Consider the following 13240-nt stretch of genomic DNA (forward strand, 5'->3'; position numbering starts at 1 on the left):
GCTATTGCGGCTGAACCTTTGGCAATCGCATTGCATGGAGAGGCGTGAATTAAAGGAATGCAGAGAGGTGGCTAAGAGCATAAGGTATCCCTATATGCTGATGACATGCGTTTATACCTATCTAATCCCTTAAATAGCCTACCAAAAACACTTAGCACTTAACACTTAGTAATTTACAAAAAAGCGAGAATTGGAGATTTCATCCTTTAGACACATTGCGCTTATTTCCCAAATCAACCACCTAGTTCTCTTCTAGACTCCGTCCTGTTGCATAATCCTTGCTCCAAATTCTCTATTGGAACGGTCTATTCTTTATTAAATTCTTATTATCTGGAACCCTCAACCCGGTTAAGAAGTCACTGGGAGTAAGAGCTGTAGATACAATTTTCAGATAAAACCTGGGAGAAAGCATTAAATAGAATACACTCTTCTTCAATTTGCTTACATCACAGGGCACTCCAGTTTAAAGTAGTACATCATCTCCACTGGTCTAAAACCAAACTTTTCAAGTTTCTACCTGATCCTGACCTCATGTGTGACCTGTACGGCCAGGCGCCTGCCACACTTTCACATGTTTTGGTCCTGCTCGAAATTAAATCATTTTTGGCAGTCAATTTTTGAATTATCTCCGAGGTTTTAGAAGTGCCGATAGAACCTTCTGCTATTATAGCAATATTTGGAGTAGTTCAACATTTTAGTCAACAATTGAAATAAATGATAGCCTTTGCATTTCTCCTAGCTAGGTGACTCATACTCCTTGAATGGAAAGAAAAACTCCCCAAGCATTTAAATTGTGGATTAGGGATCTTGCACATCATTTGACAATGAAAACAATTGTCACACAACAGTAGGATGTGTTCAAAAATTGTATGGTATATGGCTATATGTTTGTTCTTTACTATTACGGGTACAACAACTGTTCACGGGTGGGGGACTCTGTTGGAGCCGGGGTAAGGGGTGAGTAATATGTTTATGTAAGGGTAGGACATTAGGACCCAGGGGACGTCAACTCAGAGCGCTTAATTGCTCAGCTGGCTATTTAGAGAGACGTAGTCAGAGCGACACGCAAGACTTTCGTTCCAGCATAGCGTGTCGGTACAGTGTGGGGAGTGAAAGCACCAGGATTGTGGGTCCAAACTAGTGCTTGTTGTCGTTGTTGGAGATTGGCCAGTGGACAAATATTTTGCAGGTACCAAGTTCGATTATCAAGTGTAACGTTGTGAATGATTTTAAAAGCTTGGTATATTGATCCTGTATCTTCTGTCGCAGTAACGCAGTGTGAGATTGTGATGAAGACGCATGGTGCATACATTTGTTTGCTATTCAGGGAACGTGGGTAAACCGTTGCAGGTACCAAGTTAGATTACTAAATGTTTTGTTGTGAATGATTGTAAAAGTTTGGTATATTGATTGGCATCTTCTGTCACCGTAACGCAGTGTGAGATTGCGGGGAAGACACACGGTGCAAACATCGGTTTGCTACACAGGGAACGTGTCCAGTCACTGTTTTTCCTAATCAGTTTTAGCTATACCAACTGCCTACCATGTATTTTGTAACCTACCGATTGCTTAGGGCCATATGAGAGAGAGCGAGGAGGTTTGTGTTTTATAAATGTATGTTTTTATAATCTTATGTATACTCTGTGGGGTTCTCTGGTTTGAAATATTTATTGGGTAACTTGTAGTTTTCCCAGGAGACAACTGCCTGCAGTGGTGTGTGTGTGTGGAGTGGAGAAAGGTTGTAAATCACAGATACCATATTTAACTGGGTTGTTCTACCTGTGTATTAATTTATTAAGAGTGACGTGGTGTGCTTTGAATTCTAACACGTCTCCGGAGGAAAACTCTGTATACACCTGTAACTATTTGGTGTTTTGATTTGGGAAGTTTCATGGAGTATTACAATCATCTTTTAAATTGTTTATATAATTGAACTATTGTGAAATAAACAAATGTATATTTTTGACACACCAGTTTCCATCTGCGTCCTTTAATTAGGGTGGCTTGCGTGAAACCAGATATATTTTCTGTAAAGGTACTGGTGGCCACATTTGGCGTAGTCGGCAGGATTGTTTGGGTGGTTACTGGTGGTGTCATCCCCTTCCTCCTCATATCTATGTGTGTGTATATATACATATATATATATACCAGTTTTTTATCTGTATAACTGGTAGGCAGTTAGGTTTATTAGGGTAAAGGAAAAACAGTGGCTGGTAAGGAGGATTGGAGAGGCAGCCCAACACCAGCTGGACTTTAACCTCAAGAAATTTTTTTTTTTTTCCTTTTTGTTTATCACTGTTATTATCATTGTTTTTTTCTGTTTGTTTTGTCTATCATGTCTGTAGGTACAGAAGATCAGATTAGGGCTCTGACCGAGCAGCTCCAGCAGCTGCAGGCTGATAATACCAGGCTTCAACAAGAAGCAGTAGCGCTACCGAATGCTGTGGCAGGACAGGGAGGTGTAACTAGCAGTCAGCAAGAAAGTTTAGTAAACCCGAGGTATGTTATTATCCCAAGAGAGCGGAAATGCCCAAGGTTTTCAGGCAGTAATAGTACTGGATGTCTGGGGTTTGAGGAGTGGGTAGAAGAAGCCCGTAGATGTTTAAATTCCAAACATATGACCCCTACTGAGCAGGCATTGTTTTTGTATGACCATCTTTATGGGGAGGCTAAGTCAGAGATCCGATTCCGTCCCACGGCAGATAGAAATAACCCTGATCGAATCCTAACTATTTTGCTTGAAACATTTGGTTGCCCTCAATCTTATATTGAAGCTCAGAAACAATTTTTTCAGCGACGCCAGCGTGATGGGGAATCTTTGCGTGAATTTTCTCATGCCGTTATGTCTTTAATGGAGGTAATTGAGCGTAAGAATCCAAGGGGAATTCCTGATTCTGATGTTGTAATTCGTGATCATTTTTCTGAGTATGTCCGTGATAATATGCTTCGCAGAGAGTTAAAACGTCTCATACGATCCCAACCTAGTATGTCCTTAATTGACGTTCGCAGTGAAGCTCTGCGTTGGTCAGATGACGGGGAGCGTCCTAGTCTTCCACGGGCTAGAGCTTACTCTTGTGATACCCATATTGATGCCTGTGAATTGGGGGTAAATTCAAGTGCTGTAGCAGTAGAACCCAGTAAAGAAATTGGTGAATTAAAGGAAAAGTGCAAGTCTGGCAAGCTGCACCCAGTGGCCCTAGCACCCAGCCTCGGCGATATCGGTTTGATTCAGAAGGCCAACCTATCTGTATGGGGTGCGGACAGCCAGGTCATATAGCTAGGCGCTGTCGTAATGGGGAGGGAGCCCATCAAGCTGCTGCAGCCGGGGAGTTCCAGAGTGGAACTGGGGGTCGAGGTAGAAATACTCATGCCATAGGGCCCTCGGGAAACTAGCTTCATCTAGTGCTCTGAGCCAGGCTCTAGATGGTGGATTGGGTGGCTCCTTTTTAAAGTCAACTGTACCTTCACATTCCACGCTCATTGGCCAGTGTCCAGTAATGAAGGTTGTATGAATATACTGCAAAGTTGTTACAGAGAGCTTTTTGGTCAGCATGGCACTGCGTTATTTCACTCCCCACCAGCTGTACCGGATGTGCTGAAGAGCGCTATGTCTGAATGTCAGACTTTTGAACGTTTAACTGATTCTGAGTTTATTGGTAGTGTCTCTACTTCTCCAGGTTCCTCCATCTGTGTTCCCTCTGGGTCATTTAAGCTAGTCCCAGCCTTGTGCAGACAGGGAGTTGGTTCACTTATCCCTTCTGCATTCTTAGAACCCCCAGGTATAGGTGACTGGCAACTACCTGCAGACCTCCTGATCCCATGCTCCCTGGTAACTATTGGTGAGGGAACTGTTTCTGTACCCTTGGTTAATAAAGGTACTCAGGACAGGTGGCTTAGACCACGTACTTTCTTAGGTAGACTTCAAATGGTTAGTGTATGTCCCCATAGTCAACCTGTGATTTTTGGCAGCGAAGAAAGTTGTGAGAGCCCTACTGTTTTCATTCAGTCGGCTGAAGTAGTAAATCACGCTGTCCCTGGTCTGGCCAATATATCATGGCCTAACCTAGAAGAGATAGAACAGGAAGATGCTAAGGCCTTGTTGGAGAAATATAATGTGGTTTTTAGTCAGAGTGACGGAGATTTAGGATGTACGAACTTGATAGAGCATGAGATTCCCCTGCTAGATAATGTACCTATACGCCAACGTTATAGACGACTCCCTCCCTCCCAGTATGATCTTGTGAAGACTCATATCCAAGATTTGGTAGAGCAGGGGGTAGTGCGGGTGAGTTGTAGCCCTTTCTCCTCTCCCATTGTGGTGGTCAAGAAGAAGGACAGGTCAATTCGCCTGTGTGTTGATTATCGCCAATTAAATGCGAAAACCAGGAAGGATGCATGCCCCCTTCCGCGCATAGAGGAATCTTTGGATGCCCTGACTGGCCCTCGCATGTTTTCTACATTGGATTTGGCGAGTGGTTACAACCAGGTCCCCGTAGCGGAGAAGGATCAAGCGAAGACTGCTTTCTGTACACCTTTTGGTCTGTTTGAATTTCAGCGGATGCCATTTGGCCTTTGTAATGCCCCAGGGACATTCCAGAGATTGATGGAACGCATCTTTGGAGATGAACGATTTCACTCGCTCCTCCTTTATTTGGATGATGTGGTTGTCTTTTTATCCTCATTTCAGAATCACCTGGAGCGGTTGGAGCTAGTGTTACATCGGTTGCAACAGAATGGCCTAAAACTTAAGCACAGAAAATGTCACTTCTTCCAGCCAGAGGTAAAGTACCTGGGTCATGTCATCTCCGCATCTGGTGTCGCCACCGATCCTGAAAAGATCAGTGCTGTTAAAGAGTGGAAGACTCCATCTACTGTCGTTGAACTGCGGTCCTTTTTGGGTTTTGCCTCCTATTACAGGAGGTTTGTGGAAGATTTTGCGAAGTATGCCGCCCCGCTCCACAAATTAGTAGCAAAGTTGCAGTCTTCCAGTAAAAGAGCTAGGCCTAGATCAAGTAGCTCCTGGAGTGATCACTGGGACTGGAGTTGCGAACAGGCCTTCCATACTCTTAAGGAGAAGCTGATTGGGGCCCCAGTATTGGGGTATGCAGATTTTACTAGACCATTTGTTTTAGAAGTGGATGCTAGCAATCTGGGACTGGGGGCAGTCCTGTCCCAGGAAGAGGAAGGAGGGCAACGTCGGCCACTCGCATATGCAAGCAGGGGGCTCAGACCTACTGAGAGGAATATGACAAATTATTCAGCTATGAAATTGGAACTGCTTGCACTAAAATGGGCGGTAACGGAAAAGTTTAGAGACTATCTTCTTGGCTCCAAATTTACGGTCTTCACCGACAACAACCCTCTTTGTTATCTCCGTACTGCTAAATTGGGTGCCGTAGAACAACGTTGGGCATCGCAGCTGGCACTTTTTGATTTCACCCTGATGTATAGACCTGGGACATCTCATAAGAATGCAGATGCACTCTCTCGCTTGCCTTCTGCCCCGCTGCCAAGTTTTATGGGAGAAGTCGCTCCCGGTATAACAATTCCTGAAGATGTGGAACAAGCTTGCATTAAATGCCATCAGCAGTTGGCTGCTTCTACATCTATTATTGAGGCAGCCCCAGCGAGAGGTAGAGCTGACCTACAAGTGTTACAGGCAGAAGATCCAGTCATACAGGCTTTCTTGGCGTATTGGAAACGTGGTGGGGTCCCCTCAGCATTGGAGTGGACAAAGGAGTGTTCAGCAGTCCTAGAAATGGTTCGCCAGTGGAATAGAATCCAAGAACAGCAGGGAGTTTTGTATAGGCGGAGTCATGTCCCTGGGGGAAGAGAGGAAGTTCTACAGCTGCTGCTACCACAGAGGCTGAGAAGTGAAGTACTTACTAATCTCCATGACCGTCACGGGCATCAAGGGGTGGAACGTACTACCACCCTTGTACGTCAACGCTGTTACTGGCCCTTCATGCGTCAAGATATTGACCGTTGGTGTCAAGAGTGTATTAGGTGTGTGACAGCCAAAGCTGTACAGCCAAAGGTGAGAACTTTTATGGGCAGTCTGCTTGCTTCTAGACCTCTAGAGATTGTGGCCATTGATTTTACCACGCTTGAACGAGCTAGTGATGGTAGAGAGAACCTCCTCGTTGTGACTGATGTGTTTTCTAAGTTTGCACAAGCATATCCTACATCAGACCAGAAAGCTGGGACGGTCGTGCGAATTCTTACGGAACGATGGTTTTATACCTATGGGGTCCCAAAATGGATCCATTCAGATCAAGGACGAAACTTTGAGGGAGAACTACTGAAACGCCTTTGCCAGTTGTATGGAATTGAGAAGTCACGTACTAGCCCTTACCATCCAGAAGGTAATGGGCAATGTGAACGCTTCAACCGGACATTGCACGATTTACTCCGGACTCTACCCCCAGAACAGAAAAAGAGATGGCCTCAGCATTTGCCCCAGCTGTTGTTTGCCTATAACACCTCAGTGCATAGCTCTACAGGGTTCTCTCCTTATGAGTTGATGTTTGGGAGAAAGCCTCTTCTTCCTATAGATTTGCTTCTGGGACTAACCGAGGAGGTGATATCGGGTGGGACAACAGAAGATTGGGTTCGAGAACATCAGATGCATTTAACATCAACCTATCTTCAGGCGCGAACTCGATTGGAAGCTGCAGCTGCTTCTCGAGCACAACATTGTGCGGTCCCATCGTCAATCTTGCCTACTGGCTCATTTGTGTACAGGCGAAGTCATCCCCCGGGTCGCCATAAAATCCAAGACCAGTGGGAACCCGTTGTGTATGAAGTAGTGCGATGTCTGGATGAGGTTGGGGTGTTATACAAAATCAAGCCCAAAGGCCAATCAGGCCCAGAGCAGAATATCCATCGACAGGAATTGCGCCCATTGCGAATGCATGTAGGCTCCCTTCACCCATGTGCGATTGATGCGGAGTTATTTAGAGATGTGCCTAAGGGGAACATAGCACCTAGTCCTGATCCTAGTACAGATGAGGAGTTCGATCTGGGTTTGTGTGCACCGTTGAATCCACATGATTCAGAAAGACCAAGATGCGTTGCAGCCCCGTTGTTATCCGGACAGCTACATGAACAACCTGCTAGTCCAAGTTCTGATCCCATGGAATTGAGTCAAGACTTTGGGTGTGGTAGATTGGAGGAAGGAGAGCAAGCTCCAATTCAAACAACTCGACGAACCACACGATTAACAGCGGGCCAGCACTCTAATCGTTTTCTTCTTCCTCGTGCGGCTGTAACAAATGGGAATGGTGGGGAGGAGGTTCCAACTCACCTTACAGTCAATTCATTACAGGCTGTGTTTAGACCCTGGTGTTGACACCGGGACGGTGACATTTTAGGAGGGGGTGAATGTAAAAGGTAGGACATTAGGACCCAGGGGACGTCAACTCAGAGCGGTTAATTGCTCAGCTGGCTATTTAGATAGACGTAGTCAGAGCGACACGCAAGACTTTCGTTCCAGCATAGCGTGTCGGTACAGTGTGGGGAGTGAAAGCACCAGGATTGTGGGTCCAAACTAGTGCTGTTGTCGTTGTTGGAGATTGGCCAGTGGACAAATATTTTGCAGGTACCAAGTTCGATTATCAAGTGTAACGTTGTGAATGATTTTAAAAGCTTGGTATATTGGTCCTGTATCTTCTGTCGCAGTAACGCAGTGTGAGATTGCGGGGAAGACACACGGTGCAAACATCGGTTTGCTACACAGGGAACGTGTCCAGTCACTGTTTTTCCTAATCAGTTTTAGCTATACCAACTGCCTACCATGTATTTTGTAACCTACCGATTGCTTAGGGCCATATGAGAGAGAGCGAGGAGGTTTGTGTTTTATAAATGTATGTTTTTATAATCTTATGTATACTCTGTGGGGTTCTCTGGTTTGAAATATTTATTGGGTAACTTGTAGTTTTCCCAGGAGACAACTGCCTGCAGTGGTGTGTGTGTGTGGAGTGGAGAAAGGTTGTAAATCACAGATACCATATTTAACTGGGTTGTTCTACCTGTGTATTAATTTATTAAGAGTGACGTGGTGTGCTTTGAATTCTAACACGTCTCCGGAGGAAAACTCTGTATACACCTGTAACTATTTGGTGTTTTGATTTGGGAAGTTTCATAGAGTATTACAATCGTCTTTTAAATTGTTTATATAATTGAACTATTGTGAAATAAACAAATGTATATTTTTGACACACCAGTTTCCATCTGCGTCCTTTAATTAGGGTGGCTTGCGTGAAACCAGATATATTTTCTGTAAAGGTACTGGTGGCCACATTTACTTGATCATATTTGTCATAAGCTTCACTCTGTAAAACTGTGAAATGTCAATACAAAGACTTTGAGCAAAAAAAATGACGCTATTTTAGGGGAATTCGGTTCATGTGAGCTTTGGTTAATCATTGGTGTCATACAGGGGTGAAGTCTGAGTGTTCTGGTGGGGGGTAAGAGGAAGTAATATAACCAATGTCATTTTGTTTCTTACAGCAGTACCAGACAGATAGAGTCTCTTTGCTGACACAACCCCCACCATGGCTAGATTCATTTGTTTAGCTGGTAGGTGACTGTTTTGGAAAATGTTTTTCAAATAAGTTTTTATGTTTTAACATTTGATATTTCTCCTTTCAGGGTTTTCTTTGGCACTATGTCATTTTGGTAAGTTTTGTATTTATATTATGGATAACAATCATTACTATTATTATTAGACTATACATTTATTTTTTAATTAAAACTAAATATCCCTTCATTTAATCTGTTTTATTATTTCAGGATTGGCTTCCGAGCTAATATGTTACTTCACCAACTGGTCTCAGTACAGACCTGATGTTGGCAAGTACCTGCCGTCTAACGTGGATCCCCATTTATGCACCCATTTAATATATGCATTTTCCATTATTAATCAGGGAAATCAACTGAGCACCTATGAATGGAATGATGAAACTCTCTACATATCTTTCAATGGGCTGAAGCAAATGTACGTTATCTCATATCAGTCTGATATTTAGCAAAGTCATTATTTGCTGTTTACTGAAGACGTTTATGTGACGATACAAACATTTGAATCGACAGAAACCCCAGTCTGAAAACTCTCTTGGCTGTGGGAGGATGGAACTTTGGTACAGCTCAGTAAGTGTCCTGCTTATACACAGCAATGCTTTTTAATAAACAGAACTGAATCTTAAAATTGACTGTATCATTAACCCCCTACTTTAGGTTTAGTATCATGGTGTCCACCCCGGCAAACAGACAGACCTTTATTCAGTCTTCCATCAACTTTTTGAGGACTCATGGCTTTGATGGTCTTGACCTGGACTGGGAGTTTCCTGGTTCCCGTGGAAGTCCTCCAGAAGACAAGCAAAGATTCACTCTGCTCTGCAAAGTACTGTAGCATTTACTCTTCAAAACAAACAGTATCACAACATTCAATTGAATAAAATTTAGGTTTATTTCTACAGTGTTTTCACAATTTTGAAGCTGTGGAGAGAAACATTTGGCGCAAACAGCAGAGACATAAAAAATATATATAGGTAGTTGACAAATAAACCATATGAAGTTGTCCTGCTATGTGACAGCAAAAATGTGGTTTAAATTTACTTTATATTATTACTATTTATCTGATGAAATACACAGCAAATTATATGAGAATTACATTGACAATGTTTTATAACTTTCAAATTGACTTTGAAATGTAACTTTGATTTACACTTACTTTATGTAATAAACTGATGACACTCTTCATATTGTCCTGAATTATATGATTAGAATTCCATAAAATAGGATAAGAAAAAAATTTGTAAAATATATTTGAAAATGTGCATGAATCTGAGAGTTTCTTGTACCGTGTCTATACCAGAACGATAAAAGACAATAGAACGCAAAAGAACCCATTATAATTTTACATATTGTCCACACTGGATGTGGCACGACATACCCATAAGAGCAAGCAGTTAGGGTGTAAGGTTTTGGTATGTTCTTCTAAAGCTTTTGCATCATACTGTTTATTATAACTTTTAGTGGTTCAAAAAACACATTTCAACTGCACTGCTTTACTATTAAAACTGTGAATATGTGTCCACAACAGGAACTTCTGGAAGCTTATAAGGCAGAAGGTGACGCCACTGGACGTCCCAGACTCCTGCTCAGTGCTGCAGTTTCTGCTGGGAAGAAAATCATTGATGATGGTTATGAAATTGCAGAAATTTCTAAGTATGTTTTAAAAATACACATTTTCACAAACATTTAAAGTCCCTCAAAACGGTTAATGTATATGTTTGTTAGTTTGGAGTCCTTAAATGCATATGTTTTAAAAAGTGCTTATAAAAAATATCCTGCAGTTATTGAACAACTTGCTTGAATATCCACTAGAAACTAACTAAAGTTGCTGTTGACTGTGGTAATGCAGGTATTTAGACTTCATCAATGTCATGACGTATGACTTTCATGGCTCATGGCAGCGTTTCACTGGACACAACAGTCCTCTGTATAATGGGTCTAAAGACACAGGAGACAACATCTACCTCAATACTGTAAGAAAGCCCAACAACCTTTATAACCGCTGTCATAATTTAATAACATGAACTGCAACAAATGATGTGATATAACTGTGATAAAAAAATCATATGATATGCAAATAATGGACGTACAAGCAGTGAGTCATTGCAAATAACAAGGAGCAGGAAATGAGGATAATCATTCATTCACCATGACAATGCAGGATTTCGCCATGACATACTGGAGAGATCAGGGCGCCCCTGTGGAGAAACTGAGGATGGGATTTGCAACATATGGACGGACGTTCAGTCTGACCTCCGCGGTCAATGATGTTGGAGCTCCAGCTGTTGGTTCTGCTTCAGCGGGAACATACACCAGAGAGGCTGGATTCTGGTCCTATTATGAGGTCTCACATTCAGGAACAGTACAAACTCAAAATTTGATACAGATGATCTCCAATAACTTGAAAACTGAATAATTATCATCCATCAGATCTGCACATTCCTTAAAGGAGCAACAACACAATGGATCGATGATCAGAAAGTTCCATATGCAACCAAAGGAAGAGAGTGGGTGGGCTTTGACAACAAGATGAGCTACGAGACAAAGGTTATTATACTGCATATGAGTTAAATCTACATTAACATACATGAAATGTCTGTTACTTGTCAAACATGTATAGTAAATGCTGCAAGGTAAGGCAGGACTATATAAATAGCACAAGGTATACGGTATATGGTAATTCAAAGAAGAAAATAAATATAAGAAGTTAAGATGCATAAAACCTAAAAGTACATATGAAGTACAATTCTGTTTATGCATCAGGTTCAATACCTAAAGGACAAAAAGTTTGGAGGAGCGTTTGTCTGGGCTCTGGATCTCGATGACTTTACGGGACAGTTCTGTGAGCAGGGCAAAAGTCCTCTCATCAGCCACCTGCGACAGCTGCTTAACATCGGTACTCTCCATCCCATATAGTGTGACTTGACTTTATAAACAAAGTTGATATAAACCAAAATAATCATGTAATAATCCATCTCATTCTCCTTTCCAGAATCACCTCTTGTTACCCCAAATACAACACATCAGCGTATTGCACCTCATACCAAGAGACCTCATGTTCTCCCAACATCCGTGCCTGTAATGAACTTTTGTGCAGGCAGGCCAGACGGGGAGTACGCAAACCCAACTGACCACACGTCCTTTATTCATTGTGCCCATGGCAGCACTTTTGTTAAGCCATGTTCTTTTGGGCTCGTCTTTAATATCAACTGCTTGTGCTGTGACTGGCCTAGAAATGTGAATGTGCAGTGACCGCCCCATGTCATATGATGTAGTGTAATGTCCTGTGGAGGAGAAATGTTTGCTATGATAGGTTGCGGACCGGTGTAGATCCTTTTGGTGACAATAGTGCCGTTTTTATCCTAAAACACTTTCTACAATTTGACACACTTTACCTTTATTAGGTCTAAACTTTCTCATTAAAATTAACCTGATTTAAGATTGCAAGGTTGTTGTACAGTCTGTTATTTCGCACATAATGGGATTTATGATTTCTTGCTGTTTTTGCTTTATTTGTGTAACATTATTGGTTTGGTTTAAAAGCTCTAATAGGTAAAATCTGAATGTACTAATAATCTGAATTAGTAATACGAGACTTACTGTGTCATTTTTATTCAGTACAGTCATTGAGATTAGATCATCGACTCTAACAGGAATGAAGGTGCTGATTATGACTTTTAAAGGTTTATTAATATTAGACATTTTATTTACTGAATAAACTAATTGAAATGATAATTCAATTAAACAATTGAACACAACTAGAATCGTAATGTTAATAGTGAAACATATGGGTTATGATGCAATTTACACACATGTGATTTTATGAGCAGATGACAAGTGCAGCTGCTATTTTGGGGTGATTTGAATCATGTGTGTTTTGGTTCATTGGTGTCTCTCCTGTTTTTGCAAAGTGGTTTATATCCTTAGGACAACATGTTGACCCTGGGACAACATTTAAATCAACCAATGAGATTTCAGAAATAATTTTACAGTTTTTCTTTAAGTTTAATCTTCCAACCATTAGGTGCTTCTATACAATCATTTTTCACTTATCATTTCCCTCTGATTTTAGGGGTAAGTTATGGTTTGGGTTTGGGTTTAGGTTTTATTTATAAAAATGTTGTCCTTAGGTCAACAAAATATGTTCTCATAGGACATCAACCACTTGGCAAAAACAGGTCGAGCGTCATACTGAGCTAAAGTCTGGGTGTAGAGGAAATAATATAACCAATGTTATTTAGATTTTAAAAGCAGTGCAGACAGAGCTGAATCGACAACCACCACATGATGGCTGCATACATTTGTTTGGCTGCTAGGTGATTGTTTTGGTAAATGTTTTCCAGGGCTGGAAGTAACTCATTACTCGCGTTCCTCAAATTCAGTTTTTTTAGTTACTTGAACTTTGATAGAATATTTTTTTTAAGTCTGTAACCATACTTGTACTTTGTAACAAATTAATCAAATATTTCTATTTCGCTACTTAAAAAAAAAACACTCGCTACTGAGTACAGTTTGAATTAATATTCAACCAATGACAGGCATTTTAGTAGTTAATAAAGATACCTGATTGTACAGGGACCGAAAAGGCAGCCGCTGCAGGGTTGCCAACTCTGTGGGTTCCTGCAGAATTGGGCACTTTTTTATACTGTGGGTTGAATTTTAA

General features: G+C 41.6%; 1 protein-coding gene across 1 annotated transcript; it reads left to right on the forward strand.

The window, feature by feature from the left end:
* The first annotated feature begins 7464 nt into the window (after positions 1-7464).
* On the forward strand, positions 7465-12024 carry LOC130408801 (acidic mammalian chitinase-like). The gene is made up of 12 exons (XM_056732234.1): positions 7465-7600; positions 8512-8580; positions 8653-8679; positions 8794-8998; positions 9094-9150; positions 9238-9403; positions 10106-10230; positions 10427-10550; positions 10739-10921; positions 11008-11124; positions 11341-11473; positions 11570-12024. Exons 2-12 carry the CDS (start codon positions 8556-8558, stop codon positions 11827-11829), a joined length of 1422 nt encoding a protein of 473 aa, XP_056588212.1. The 5' UTR covers positions 7465-7600; positions 8512-8555; the 3' UTR covers positions 11830-12024.
* The last annotated feature ends 1216 nt before the right edge of the window (positions 12025-13240 follow it).

The sequence above is a fragment of the Triplophysa dalaica genome, chromosome 20 (assembly GCF_015846415.1).
Source record: "Triplophysa dalaica isolate WHDGS20190420 chromosome 20, ASM1584641v1, whole genome shotgun sequence".
NCBI lineage: Eukaryota > Metazoa > Chordata > Actinopteri > Cypriniformes > Nemacheilidae > Triplophysa > Triplophysa dalaica.

Excerpts from the sequence above, each read along its gene's own strand:
- LOC130408801 (XM_056732234.1), top strand. The coding sequence starts at position 8,556 with ATGGCTAGATTCATTTGTTTAGCTG. Across the intron at positions 8,581-8,652 it reads TAGATTCATTTGTTTAGCTG|GGTTTTCTTTGGCACTATGT; the intron begins GTAGGTGACTGT and ends TTCTCCTTTCAG. Across the intron at positions 8,999-9,093 it reads TTCAATGGGCTGAAGCAAAT|AAACCCCAGTCTGAAAACTC; the intron begins GTACGTTATCTC and ends TTGAATCGACAG.